General features: G+C 41.3%; 1 protein-coding gene across 8 annotated transcripts in view; it reads right to left on the reverse strand.

Moving 5' to 3' along the window:
• The window catches only part of CCDC57 (coiled-coil domain containing 57), a 146697-nt gene that overhangs the window by 101589 nt on the left and 29377 nt on the right, over positions 1-15731 (reverse strand). For all 8 annotated transcript variants that reach the window (XM_044982979.1, XM_044982977.1, XM_044982978.1 and 5 more), the window contains exons 4-6: positions 11831-11932; positions 9931-10088; positions 1815-1889 (exon numbers count right to left, since the gene is read on the reverse strand). In XM_044982979.1, coding sequence (XP_044838914.1) covers positions 1815-1889; positions 9931-10088; positions 11831-11932 — 335 coding nt within the window. The remainder of the gene's footprint in view (positions 1-1814; positions 1890-9930; positions 10089-11830; positions 11933-15731) is intronic.

The raw sequence follows: 15731 nt of genomic DNA on the forward strand, positions 1-15731 counted from the left end.
CATAGTCCCAAACCTCTCTCCCCTTATTCCCTTCACTCCTTTGCCACCTACTGCCTCTCCCTTTCAAGGAATTATTCACATGCTGCATTTTTTTTCTTGTCTGAAAATAGTTTGAGCACCTTATGAATTATCTGCTGTACTCAGATTACACTTCTCCTAAATTCTTGGCCCGGTGATTGGGGCAGTGGGGGGCGGGGAGAAAAAGAGGGCTGGCAGAGGCTCGGGCTGTTGCTGGTGGTGGGTCAGGGGCAGCGGTGGCTTGGCCCGATGTGGCTGCGGAAAGCTGGGGCTCCTCTGGTCGGGAGGCCCCTCACGGCTTTTTCCTTTTTGGGGGGGGGAGGGAAGTGGTCAGGGCTCTGGCATGTGTGGGGGGGCCTTGGGCAGAAGGGGTGGGGCTGGCAGGCTAGCCTCCCCAAAGCAGGGGTTCACCTACTGCCCATGGTGGTGACAAAGGGCTCTGCCTTGGCTCCGGAGACCAACACCACCCACTGCCTTCTTGGAGGCTTTCATGGCTGGCTTGCCCTCATCAGGAGCCTTTGTCTGGTCCATAGCCGCATGCAGAGCCAGCTGCAGTGGGAGAGTCCTTTGCTTTCTGGACGCTGGGAGCTGAGAAGGTATTGACTGCGCCATCAGTCTGGGTCCCCTACCACTCCCCGGAATCGGTGGCAGATCCCTTAGGAGGGTAGGAGATCCCCTCGAGGATGTGACCCCTTATAAGCTCTGGTGTGGGCGGGTGGCTCAGGCAGTGTCCTTTCCCAGTGCCCCTTGGTCCAACTTGTTTGCTGCCAGGTCCCACTTCTTGGTCTTTCTTGGGCACTGGCAAAAGGGACCGGTGCCAGGTACAGCCCAGTGCTGGGGGTGCGCTTCTGAGGCTGGGAAAAGAGCAGCCTCCATGAATAGGGCCCTCAAGCGAATGTCACATTCTTTCTGTGTCCTGGGTGAAAAGTTCTTACAGATGCGACACTTCTCTAATGTGGGATTCCTTCAGGCACTTCAGACAGCTGCCATGCGGGTCACTAACAGGCATAGGCCTATTACAGTCAGCACAGGGCTTAAAACCCAGTGACTGGGGCATGCCCCTCCAGGACCCTAGCTGATTAACTATAGTACTTTACAGCTTAGGGTTACTAACTAATATACAATAAACCAAAACTATTTACAGCTGGAACACGAAGTTCAAAGAGTAAAGAAACGGCTGACCTCTTGCGAAGCAAGAGAGGTGCTCCGACCAACCACCACGGCCGGTAAGAAGGAACCAAGAGATGGTAGGACTGGCCACGCCTGATATACCAACACATGAGCGTGGCACTCAAGGGGGTATCACAGCCAACCCTATGGATACTGCTAAGGCAAAAGTCTCTGACACTGTGCACATGGGCACGCACATACCTAGAATGGAATCAATATGAGCAAGCACTCAAAGAAGAACTTCTCTTGCAAGCTGAATAATCAAGTTATCATCATTTCATTTACCAATCTTCAACACCAAAAGAAGAATACACTTAGAGAGGCAGAGAAGGGCTGGCTAAAATTTAGGAGAAAAGACATGGCAAAAACATTCTGCTGAGTCAGGTGTGCCACAGCCATTACACGGTAGTACTTATTGATGGTAGGAAACCTCAGAACTGAATAAGGAACCATATGAGTAACTGAAGTAGTGACAAATGAATACTGAAACCCTCATGAATTGATCTATATGCAATCTATTTGTTAAGATAGAACACTTATACAGGCTGATGTCACACAGTGAACTAATGCTTCCTTCGACAAACATGTAATACTGAGGAATGCAATATTATATCAGAAATACTTACTTTCTCTTAAATGTTTCCTCTTCTTTTTGCCAGGTCTGGTATACTAAATGAAGTTTACATTCTAAATCCTGTATCCTAAATTAGCAAACATTGGGAAAGGAAGAAACAACATTTATCAATTTTGTAACTGAAATTATTATGCTTAGTTACAGCAAGGAAGGAAGATGGTGGGGATTAAGTAACTCAGAATAAGGAGAAGAAACCAGAAAAAGCTCAAATATTAAATGGCCAGGAAAGGACGGATGAAGTCAGAAAGTGGACAATGGACAGAATTTAGAACAAGGTTGAAAGATGGTTAGATATTTGAGAATGGGTACGAGAATTTATTGCTTTCAGAGAGAAGTAAAAATGAGAGAGAGTAATAAGAAGTGGCTGAGAATTATAGTGATATGTAAGAACTTGAATTAGACAAAAAGTGAGGCAAAGCAAAAGGAATGTTTGAGTTTGCTTCCTACGAATAAAGTGAGACAACTAGTAACTAAGATGGGAACTGAAGCAAGAAAGAAGCTCTGGTAGTTGGCTTAATCAATTCCATTTGAAGTCAAAACAATGATCTTCTAAAAAGAAAATAAAAAGGTACATTTAGGAGATCCATCTATAAAAACAACAGTGAATTTAAAAGGACATACAGTCTCTCTCTATTTATATATTTATACCATGTTCTTCACTGAGGTGTTTGAGAGCCAGACCCTGTGAAGGGAGCCCGTTACAACAGGAGCTAATGAGATACAACGGCTTTAAAAAAAAAAAAAGACAGATGCAATTCTTTTTGTAAAATGTATTGATTTTTAAATTAATGTAATTGTTTAAAAATGGCTTGGCCTAGAAACTCTAAATTTGGTTTATCCTATAGTTAACGAGAACTGGTGCCTCTGAGTATTTTGGGTACGGTTAGGTGATTAACTTTTCAGTTACACAATTGGGTCCCACTCCTGCAGACTCTGCCATACATGTGAAACTTTACTTGCATCAATAGTCCCATTAAAGTCAAGTGAGTAAAATTACACATGTATAACTATTTGCAGGATCTGGCCCTTGGTAATTCTTTTAATTGAGGCTGCCCTAAGCACTTTGCCGAGTGCACAGGAAAGACCCCAGCGCTTTTTGTTTAAAAAAAAAAATCTTGAAAATGTAAATTGATTGCTTTCTCCTAAAAAGCAGATGTATTCACGGTACTTCCCACAGCTGCCTCCTCACTTAACTGTATTCATTATCCCCAACCAGCTGCCAGCCACCAGAGCTCCTGTCTTGTGCGCCTACTACTGGCCATTGGTGCACATGTACCCTTCACTTCCTTCTTTCCTCCTGTTCAGAGGAACAAGCAGCCACAGCATCTTCAGATCTCACCCCATGCTCCAGAGGCCCTTGCTCTTTGATTTAGTGGTGGCGCCTTCAGCAATTCTAGCAGGTGAAATCGACAGTGTCCTCACCAGTCCTTGTGAGCTACAGAGCTTCCCCATTTCTCCCTAGGGAGCTGGAGTGTACTCTTGAGCTTCTCCTTCAGAAATAAAGGCACAGCACCCTACCCCTTTTCCGTATGAGTGGGAACAGGTGATGGCAGAATCTTCAGACATACGTATGAAGTGGTATGCATGGTGGGATAAGTCAAGACCGAAATGTTGGTATAGAAGGGATCTTCAGAAAGGGCAGGAGGATAAAAAGGGAGGAGGTGTTGTATTAGATATCAACAACACACTTGTTCAGAGGTCCAGAAGAAGGTGAGCGGCAGACCAGATCTTTTATCTGGTAAAGATAAAAGGGGGAAAAATAGGGCTGATGTTATGGTAGGTGTCTACTATAGACCACCAAATCAGGAAGAGGTGGATGATGAGACATTTCTAGAACAAATAAGAGAAATATCCAAAACAAAAGACCTGATAATAATGGGGGACTTTAACTACCCAGACATCTGTTGGCAAAGTTACACAGCAAAACACAGTATTTCTGGTAAGATCTTGGAATGTATTGGGAATAATATTTTGTTTCCGAAAGTGGAGTAAGTAACCAGGGGGACAGTCATTTTAGACTTGATTCTTACTAACATGGAGGAATTGGTAGGAAAATCGGAAAACAAGGCATTTTGGGTGAAAGTGAATATGAAATGATAGATTTCATGATTCTAAAGAAAAGAAGGAGTGAGAGCAGCAGAATAAGGACAATGGATTTAAAAAAAAATGCAGACTTTAACACACTCAGAACAAGTAGGTAAAGTCCAATGGGAAGAAATTCAAAAGGAAAAAGGAATCCGGGAGAGCTGGCTGTTTCTCAAGAAGACAATATTAAAAGGCACAACTGCAAAATATCACAATGTGAAAAAAAGATAGTATTCTTCCTAAGTGGCCAATATGGCTCCATCAGGAGCTCTTTAATGATCTGAAAAATCAAAAAAGAATCCTACACAAAATGGAAACATGGACAAACTAGTAAGGAGTAGTACAAGAGAATACAAGCATGTACAAGTATAGAAGGGGAAATAAAGACAACCCAGGGAATTACAGACCAGTCAGCTTAACTTCAGTACCCAGAAAGATAATGGAGCAAATAATTAAGCAATCAATTTGCAAACATCTAGAAGATAATAAGGTGTTAAGTAATAGTCAGCATGGATTTGTCAAAAACAAATAGCTTTCTTTGACAGGGTAACAAGCCTTGTGAATAGCGGGGAAGCGGTAGACGTGTTATATCATGACTTAAGTAAAGCTTTTGATACTGTCTCGCATGACCTTCTCATACACTAGGGAAATGCAACCTAGATGGAGCTACTATAAGGTGGGTGCAAAACTGGTTGGAAAACTGTTTCCAGAGAATAGTTATCAGTGGTTCACAGTCATACTGGAAGGGCATAACGAGTGAGGTCCCACAGGGATCAGTTCTGGGTCCGGTTCTGTTCAATATCTTCATCAATGATTTAGATAATGGCACAGAGAGTACACTTATAAAGTTTCTGGATGATATCAAGCTGTGAGGGGTTACAAGTGCTTTGGAGGACAGGATTAAAATTCAAAGTGATCTGGACAAACTGGAGAAATGGTCTGAAGTAAATAGGATGAAATTCAATAAGAACAAATGCAAAGTACTCCATTTAGGAAGGAACAATAGGTTGCACACATACAAAATGGGAAATGACTGCCTAGGAAGGAGTATTGCAGAAAGGGATCTGGAGGTCCTAGTGGACCACAAGCTAAATATGAGTCAACAGTGTAATATCGTTGCAAAAAAAATGCGAACATCATTCCGGGATACATTAACAGGAGTGTTGTAAGGAACACAGGAGAAGTAATTCTTCCACTTTACTCTGTGCTGATTAGGCCTCAACTGGAGTATTGTGTCCAGTTCTGGGTGCCACATTTCAGGAAGGATGTGGACAAATTGGAGAGAGTCCAGAGAAGTGCAACAAAAATGAGTAAAGGTCTAGAAAACATGACCTATGAGGGAAGATTGAAAAAAAATTGGGTTTGTTAGTCTGGAGAAGAGAAGACAGACATGATAACAGTTTTCACGTATGTACAAGGTTGTTACAAGGAGGAGGGAGAAAAATTGTTTTTCTTAACCTCTGAGGATAGGAAAAGAAGCAATGGGCTTAAATTGCAGCAAGGGAGGTTTAGGTTGGACATTAGGAAAAACTTCCTAACTGTCAGGGTGGTTAAGCACTGGAATAAATTGCCTAGGAAGGTTGTTGAATCTCCATCATTGGAGATTTTTAAGAGCAGGTTAGACAAACACCTGTCAGTAATGGTCTAGATAATTAGTCCTGCCATGAGTGCAGGGGACTGGACTAGATGACCTCTCGAGGTCCCTTCCAGTTCTATGATTCTATGTAGGGACAACAGCAGAAAGGTTAAGGCACAAAATTAGTTACACCTAATAAGCACATAAAAGACAATAAGAGCTTCTTGAAATACATTAGGAGCAAGAGAAAGATGAAGTAAAGTGTAGGTCCTCTACTTAGCAGAGAAGGAAAGCTAATAATCGATGACATCAGGAAGGTTGAAATTTTTAATGCCAGTTTTGCTTCGGTCTTCAATAAAAAGGTTAATGGTGACCACTGAACACAATTAATATTAACAGTGGAAAAGGAACACAAACCAAAGTTGACAAAGAACAGATTAAAAATATTCAGATAAGTCAGATCTATTCAGGTTAGCAGGGCCTCATGAAATGTATCCCAGAGTACTTAAAGAACGAGCTGAAGCAATCTCGGAAACATTAGCAATGATCTTCAAGAACTCATGGATAAGGCTATGTTTTAGTAAAAGTCATGGACAGGTTACTGGCAGTAAACAAAAATTCACTGCCCATGACTTGTATTGTATACCCCTAACTAAAACTTGGGCTGGGGGTTCTTGGGCCGGGGGGTCCAGGGGCATTGCAGGTGCTGGAGGGATGGCATGGGACCCCTGCTGGTGCTGGGGGAGTGAGAAACAGGCAGCAGCATGTGGCCTAGGATCCCCGCTGGTGCTGGCGGGGGTGGGGGAAGGGGAAGGGTTGGCAGGGCTGGAAGGCTCCCTACCTGGCTCCAACTGGCATGTTCCTACAGCTCCTAGAGGGAGGGAAGGGCAGGGGGCTCCCTGCGGTGCCCCTGCCACAAGCTCCCTGCTGGGAACTGCAGCCAATGGGAGCTGTGGGGGCAGCACCTGTGGGCGCAGGCAGTGCGCAGCTGTGGAGCCCCTGGCCCCTCCATCTAGGAGCTGCAGGGTCATGCCAGCTGCTTCCAGGGAGCCTCCTCAAGTAAATGCCACCCCGCACCCCAACCCTGAGTCCCCTCCCACACCCAAGTTGCCCCAGCACTGGCCGGTGCGACTGGCTCCAGGGCTGCCTGATCTGCTTGACCAGCCCTGGAGTCAACCACACTGGCTGCTGCAGAAGTCACAGACATCATGGAAAGTCACAGAATCAATGACTTCCATGACAGACATGCAGCCTTACTCATGGACCAGTTAACCTAACTTTGATATATGGAAAGATACTGGAACAAATTACTAAACAATTAACTTGTAAGCACCTAGAGGATAACATGTTTACAAGGAATAGCCAACATGGATTGTCAAGAACAAATCATGCCAACTCACCTAATTTCCTTCTTTGACAGGGTTACTGGGCTAGCAGATGGGGGAAAGCAGTAGACATGATATATCTTGATTTTAGTAAAGCTTTTGACACAGTCCCACATGACGTTCTCATAAGCAAACTAACAAAATGTGGTCTAGATGATATTACTATAAGGTGGGTGAACAACTGGTTGAAAGACCATACTCAGTGGCTCACTGTCAATCTGGGATGGTGTATCTATTGAGGTCCCGAGAGGGATCAGTCCTGGGTCTGGTACTATTCAATATTTTCATTAATGACTCAGATAATGGAGTGGAGAGTATGGTTATAAAGTTTGCAGATAACACCTACCTAAGAAGGGGTGCACGCTGGAGGACAGGATTAAAATTCAAAACAACCTTGACAAACTGGAGAATTGATCTGAATTCACCAAGAAGAAATTCAATAAAGCTAAGTCCTAAGTACTTTACTCAGGTAGGAAAAATCAAATGAACAACTAGAAAATGAGGAATAATGGGCTAGGTGGTAGTACTGCTGAAAATGATCGGGGTTACAGTGGATCACAAGCTGAATATGAGTCAACAGCAGCTGAGAAAAAGGCTAATATCATTCTAGAGTGTATTAACTGGAGTGTCGTATATAAGACATGCGAGGTAATTGTCCCGCTCTACTTGGCACTGATGAGGCTTCAGTTGTACTACTGTGTCCAGTTCTGGGCACCACACTTTAGGAAAGATGGACCAATTGGAAAGTCCAGAAGAGAGCAACAAAAATTTTAAGAGGTTTAGAAAAATCTGACCTATGAGGAAAAGTTACAAAAACTGGGCACGTTTAGAGAAAAAAGACTGAGGGGAACCTGATAGTCTTCAAATATTTTAAGGGCTGTTATAAAAAGGACTGTGAGCAATTATTCTCCATGTCCACTGAAGGTAAGACAAGAAGTAATGGACTTAATCTGCAGCCAGGGAGATTTAAATTAGATTTAAAAGAAATCTTTCTAACTATAAGGATAGTTAAGCTATAGAATAAGCTTCCAAGGGAGGTGTGCAATCCCCTTCACTAGTAGTTTTTAAGAACTGGCTGGAAAAATACCTGTTTGGGATGGTCTATATTTACTCAGTCCTGCCATAGCACAGGGGCTGCATTTGACGACCAGTTAAGGTCCTTTCCAACCCTACATTTCTATGGTTCTTATAAGTGGCAGCATTTTTTTCTTCCCACCACAGCAGTGGTACATCCTTAATGTCAGTGTGATTAAGAAAATTCAAAGAGGACAAAAACTATAGAATCCTTAGCTTTCATGAGCACCATGACAAACTTTCTTCACTTTGAGTCTTGCAAGATGACGACTGTGATGAACATGATATAAGAACCTTGACAGGCAATTTTATTTGGGATTTAGAATACACTCTCATCCCAGATCCTGGTTCTTTCTCTCTGTTGATCATAGAGCCACTCCCACCTATCTTCCCTGTTTCTCTACAGGTAGGGTGGAGTTAACAAGCCACATCTTCCAAAATGAGTCATCAGGAATCACTCAGCATTTCCATGCAGAGATCCACACCTTTTAACAGGATAGGTCAATGGCAGGCACTGCCACCCTGTTATAGAGAAGTACACTGAAAGGCCAGGGAAGGGAAGTGTTGCATCTAAATCAGCCATCTGTGTCCCTGCAGGGAGATAGAAGAACTCATACCCCCATCTCTTGCTTCCCCCCCGCCCCACTCATTTCCCAGATGAGTCAGAGAATAGCCACCCCTCTCCTCATTTCCTCACCTGCTAATGTAGTCCTTTCAGTAACAGATTCCATATATATTTTCTCCCCATTTGCTCTCCTGCAGATATATACCTGTCTGTGTCAAAGTACTTTGCCCTTAAATTCATGCACAATCTACAGAGTTTACAAGCTCTGACGAACAGCTGGTTTAAGAAGTTTATGAAAGTAAAAATGTCAGTAAAAATGTGATATCTACACCAAGTTTCCACATAGTGTGTGAAAAATGAGGGGCCAATCTAATATTTTTATGATTATGGGAAACTCCATTTGTTTGATTATGAGTGGGTGATAGCTATATGGAAGCCTAAGGATTAACTCAGTTCTACGGGGCTCTGTAGGACTACAGGAAGGCAGACAACAAGTGTATCTAGCCCTAATCCCAATACTTAATATAACACAAGTGTCGATTCCTTTGAAAATTCACCCCCACCATGCTCTGATCAGCAAGCAGGTTGGTGACTCCAAAGGGGAGGAGGAAAGCCCAGTCAGGAATGTTCAACAAAGAACTTGAAAGCAGTTAAAAACCTAGGTCCGGAGAGAGGAAGAAGGATGGAGGGTCTACAGTAACACAGTCCAGATATTGGGGCACAAGGAATACGTGCAGTCTGACCTGAACTGGCAAGGCCAAGCTTAGGGAAGACAATATGCATAAGCTTTCGTTATTTTTAATCCTGTTCTCTCTGTTCGTGAAGTTCCTATGAATAAACAAACCATACTCCGTTTTGAGTAAGCTGTTTTCTATCGATGGGTTTACCAGCTGGTCAGAGATCCTTGGGGGGAGGGGGAGAATATAGCAGGCCTGAATCCAGATGGGCCTGGTGGAGGTAAGTACAGCTGGTAAAACAGGATGTACTGTAACCTGGGGACAAAGTGGGGTGAACCATAGGGTTCCACTCTGAAAGAAGTGCAGGTATAGACATCTCACTTGGAAAGGGTGACCTCAGGAGAGACTGAGATAATGCTCAAACATACATTGCATGCCTGAACTATAACACACAGTGTTTATAAATACTTTATATAAACGAAGAAAATTAAAAAAAAAATTACACCAAATAAAGAATGCAGCAGAACTGGTCTAAAACCCACACTACCCAGAGACACTCTAGTGAGCACTCAGATCAATAGACATTTCCTTCTGTTGTTAATATGATAGTATGTACTATTAGAGTAGGTGATTGTTTATACAAGAGGTATGAAGCTGCCGAGATTATAAAAGAGTGTGGAAGGAAGAGAAGCGAAGGGTGAATTCAAAAGTAGTTGCTCTTAATCATAGCTAGACTTGTACAGTACTGAGCATCTTTCACAGCTGCAAGATCTTTAAGTTCCCAGTCCTTGCATTTGGCCTCTTTCTCCAACTTCAAATTAGTAGTTTCTGCGATTTGCAATGATTCTGCAGCTTTCATCCCAGCCTCTTTCAGAGCCTCCAGTTCTCTGGTCAACAACTTCACCTTTCAAAGGAGGAAACAAAATTAGAAAGTAACTACTTTCTAATTTTGAGTAATAACAAGGACATAACAGAACTATTTCACTATGCTCCTGCGACAGCAGGAAGGTTGAAATCCCCAACACGTATAGTATCAAGAGAAACTCATAATATCTCAAGAACAACAAAATAATATCAGAGTGCTAAAACTCTACCTCCTACCTCTTCTCCTACCCTTTTTGAAATCAGAAGAGATTGCAATCCCTGCCTTAGGGCTGGATCATGAAAAGTATTCCTACTCCAGAAAGAGTTCTCTCTTTCCCATCAAAGCACAATACTTCCCTCTGATATTTTTTAGTTAGGAATTTTTTAAAAGGTCAAAACACTTGGTCTAATTTTACTACTTATAAAATAATTCAATGCAATAAAATACTAGAATAAATCTGTATGGGTGAGATTTTCAGAAGTGTTTGGTACGTTGATTGGGATTAGCCCCAGGCTAACACTGAGCTCATTTGAAATATTCACTCTCTCCCCTTTATACGCCTCCCACTCATTTTGTATCCTTTCCCCTCATCTTCCTTGCTAACCCTAGGCGTCTTTGTGTACTAAATGACCTACCATTTTTCCTTTGGATCACCGCTTAAAATTTCCTTCTTCGAAAAGCTTTTCAACAATGATCTCTACTTACCTCAGCAATGTGCCTCATTAATGAAAAAAATCTCCCTCAATTGCCTAAGGTTTGCATCATTATCAAATATATTATTTGTATCTGAAATGTGTTATCTATATTTGACTTAGAAAAGATCTTTGAGCTATAGACAGAGTGTCTTCCTCTTTTTATACAGCACTTAGCACACTGGTGGCATTCAAATAATAAACTTAACATGAACAGATGTTGAAATGTACATATTTAGGTCAGCACTACAATTATGGACACACAAACTTACACAAAGTTATAAAATCAAGCACTCCAAAGTCAGAAAATTCCAAAGGTCAAGTTTTCTTCCACTCTATCAACTCAGCTGTACCACATATACTAGCTATTTGATATCTATGTATTAATAACAATAATACATAAAAGTTTAAATTCAACAAGGAAAACAGGAATAGGAAATACTACATAAATAGTATGAACAAAGCACCAAGCTAGCAGCAGCCAGACAGAGGCCAGAATTTGGCCCTTTAGCCTTCAAATTCAAAAGCCATAAATGATGAAACAAAAACAAATTTATAAAATATCTAACTTCCCCTTCTAACTGTTATAATGATGTCCAAAACTCAATAAAGTCTGAGGAAGTAAAAGGCTTTGTCAATATCTATGCACAAGATGCTGTAATTGGCTTTGAGTGGTACCTATCTCATAAGTGCTTTAAAAAAATTAGAACACACTGAAATAACCTGATACTGGTAACAAAAAGGGTACATTCAAGTGATGTTGAATTCATCTTTCTATTTAGATTTTCTGCATATTTCTTCACTAATAGTCAACAAATATCAATCTCATGAGATACGCATTCTGGAGACTGACAAGTACATTTTCTCACCAATGTGCAGGAAGATTCTGTTAACCATAATGGAATTAAGATGCAACCCGCAAGTAACTCCACTTTCTACTATCCTGGAAACAACTCATTCAGTCCACTGGTGAAAAAGGGAAGAGTGTGATCTGTCTATTTGTGTCATAGAATATATCAAACTTGGGATGATAGTAAAGTGTGTTTATTTTGTAGACAAAATGAAAGTATAGCTTAAAGACACAATTACCTTGAGTTCATGAGAAAGAACTAAATTACTCATTTCATCTGCCTGCCGTTGAAATGCATGTTCTCTCTTTTTAATTTCTGCATCAAATTCCATTAGCAGCTCCTGTAATGGATTACAGGGAATGAATTAATAATTGCATAAAGAAAGACATACACTTAAAACTTCCCATTATTGCTACCACTAATGCAATTCCACTGATGGGAACAACAATGGGAATCCTAATATAGACCATGTCAGCTACCACTGCGTCTTAACCACTGTCTTATCTAGGTTTGATATGAGGAGAGCTAGACAACAAACTGGCTAAAACATTGTGTCTGGGGTACAGTAATTCTCTCACCATTGTTTGCACCAGTGGAGCTATGCCAATACTACAACAACAATGGGGAATTTAAAGAAAAATATCAGTATAAAGAAGGCTCATGAGTTACCTAAAATGGCATCTTGACTTTAATATTACATGGAAAACAACCCACAGTTGTAGAAAAGATGAAATTAATATATGTACATTTTTAGTTAAGAAATACATTTGGCAAAGTCATATTCCTTTATAATATTTATCCAACTATGCAACCTATAACTTTTGATAAGAAAATGTGAGTTTTGCTTTAAATCGTACTTGAACGGTGAAATAAACTATACCCCCATATGGATCTAAGAATGTGCTGTTTCTGCCAGTACTGTGGGCTTTTCCTTCTAGACCAGGGGTGGTCAACTTGTGGCTCCAGAGCCACATGCGGCTCTTCAGAAGTTAATATGTGGCTCCTTGTATAAGCACCGACTCTGGGGCTGGAGTTACAGGCACCAACTTTTCAATGTGTTGGGGGGTGCTCACTGCTCAACCCCTGGCTCTGCCACAGGCCCTGCCCCCACACCATCCCTTCCCCTGAGCCTGCTGTGCCCTCACTCCTCCCCCTACAGAGCCTCCTGCATGCCATGAAACAGCTGATTGGGTGGTACGGGGAGGGAGGGAGAGGCGCTGATCAGCCGGGCTGCCAGTGGGTGGAAGGCTCTGGGAGCCGGGGTGAGGGGTGCTGATGGGGGGCTGCTGACATATTACTGTGGCTCTTTGGAAAAGTACATTGGTAAATTCTGGCTCCTTCTCAGGCTCAGATTGGCCACCCCGATCTAGACATATGAATTGTCAAAAAACAAGCAATAACCTCAAACTACTAATGACAATAAATCAAGTAGACTACAAGTTGTGAAAACACAGAATAAATGATTTCAGCATAATTTTTGGGTCATATTGTGTATTAAGGTTCCATTTATAAATAGTTTATAAAGGGAAAATAAATGTTAAAATTTTTAACAGTCATGAATAGTATGTGTTATAGATGGTTATAATCTGATCAGTAAGGGAGTTATAAATGGTTATACACAATCTAGTGACCTGTTGGACTTCATAATAATCTATGACAATTGATTAAAACATTTATCATTTATTAATATTTTATAAATGCAATTTAATATTAAAGTGACCATTTTTTCTATTCTTACATAAATTAGATGTTATTCTAGTTACTTGAACTATGAATAATACCAGAAAAATCTAAATCTTCAGAAAATTTGGCACAAATACAACTGAAGAATTGAAGCAATGAGAGGAGTCAGTAGTTTTATTGAAATTAATAAAATGCTCCAAAACAACATGACCTTGATGGTGTAAAGAAATTCACTAAAATAAACCTAAAGTCATAGAAATATAGGGATGGAAGCACAGGCATGTGAACTAAGGGGTCCTGGCTGCTGGTCCTGTGCCCAGGGTTCTAGCACTGCCAGCCCCGTGCCCAGGGCTCTGCTCCTGGCCTCATGCCCAGGTCCCAGCTGCAGAACCTGCTCCTGCCCCGCATGCAGGATCCTGGCTTCCGGTCCCACACTCGGGGCTCTGCTCCCGCCCAGCATCAGTCCTCTTACCTCTGTCCATGTCCCCTTCCCAGAGCCATGGCCTGATCCTGGCCCCAGCTCTGGGGAGAGGGGGCACAGACAGGGGTAAGGTGGGTGCAAAACAAAAAGTTTGGGGACCACTGGCTTTTAGCACTCCCACTGTAAAAGTGTTCTAGCGCCACTGGATGGAAGGGCCCTCGAGAGGTCATCAAATCCAGCCCCCTGCTGCTGCACATTGAATGGATGTTTTCAGAGAACTATCCACAATGACTCCAACATCTTTCTTGAGTGGTAACAGCTAATTTATACTGCATCACTGTATATGGATAGTTGGGACTGTTTTTGAGGGTGCATTACTTTGCATTTATCAACATTGAATTTCATCTGCCATTTTATTGCCCAGTCACCCAGTTTTGTGAGATCCCTTTGTAGCTCTTCACAGGCTGCTTTTGACTTAACTATCTTAAGTAGTTTTGTATCAGCTGCAACATGTCCTTAAAAACCTCCAATAAGGAGGATTCCACAACCTCCACTGGAAGTCTATTCTATAGCTTAATTATCCTTACTGTATAAAAGTTGTTCCTGATAACTAACCTAAATCTCCCTTTCTTCAGATTATGACCATTAATTCCTATCCTACATTCAGTGGACATGGAGAACAATTGATCATGGTCCTCTTTATAACAGCCTTTAACATATTTGAAGACTTATCAGTTTCCCCCTCAGTCATACATGACACTCCAGTTAATTCACCTGAGAGTGAGATTAGCTTTTTTGCAGTTGCATCACATCGTTGACTCATGTTCTATTTGTGATCCAGTGTAACCCCGATCCTTTTCAGCAGTACTACCACCTACCCAGTTATTCACCACTTGTAGTTGGGCATTTGATTTTTTCCTGCTTAAGTGAAGTTCTTGGCACTTATCTTTATTAAATTTCATCTTGTTGAATTCAGACCAATTCTCCAATTTGTTAAGGTTGTTTTGAATTCTAATTCTATCCTCCAAAATGCTTGCACCCCTCCCAGCTTGGTGTCATCTGAAAATTTTATAAGCATACTCTCCACTCCATTATTCAAGTAATGAATGAAAATACTGAGTTGTACCAGACCCAGGAATGACCCAAAAGCAGTAAATATGATAAATTTTGATTTTTGTAAGGCTTGTGCCAAAAGCCTTATGAAAAATCAAAATATGTCATGTCATATCTCCTGCTTCCCACCATCCAGCAGGCCCATAATCCAGTCAAGGTACCCCCTGTTAAATACAGAGATTTGATGATATTACTGCATGTTTTGCTAAACAAAAAAATAAGCCCACTTTTGTAATGATCATCATTTTGTTTCTGATATTTACATGGCAATGACTTGTAAACTTGAAATGTCTTAAATTTTTTTTTAAAGGTGAAAGGAGTATAAATTATCCTAAAAATGTTATTTTTGCAATATATGGACAGTAAGACACCCTTAATCAGGTAACAACTAAAGCTCAAACAAACTCCATTGCTAAGTATTCTCATATTATGAAATGATTGAGTATTAATAGTAGCAGAGGATTGTGTGTTAACAATGGCATAAAAAGTGGGAAGAGAAAGTCTTGAAATCAGAGAAGTATGGCATGCTGGCACATGTTAATATGTTTATTTAGCCTATATGCCTGCCTAAAGCGGCTTCTGATTTATAGAAGCTGACCTTTCCTGGAATTTCAAGGTTAGCCAATTTAGCACAGTGTGCTAGCTGTATCCTCATATACAAGAATCTTACACCATCTCAGTTTACTAAACATAATCTTACCAATTCTTCCCAAGGGGAGGCTGCCAGACTAGTAAGTAAAGCACCCGCCAGTATGCAAATACCACATGACACCTATTACTGTAAAGCAACATGCAGTACTGCCCATTGCACATCTTACATTAATTTTAACATTAGAGCTAAAAAGGACTGCCTGAATAAGTATCAGGTATCTATAATGCATAATTCTCCCCTAAGAATGGACGGACTGTAAAGTAGAAATTA

The sequence above is a fragment of the Mauremys mutica genome, chromosome 12, assembly GCF_020497125.1.
Source record: "Mauremys mutica isolate MM-2020 ecotype Southern chromosome 12, ASM2049712v1, whole genome shotgun sequence".
NCBI lineage: Eukaryota > Metazoa > Chordata > Testudines > Geoemydidae > Mauremys > Mauremys mutica.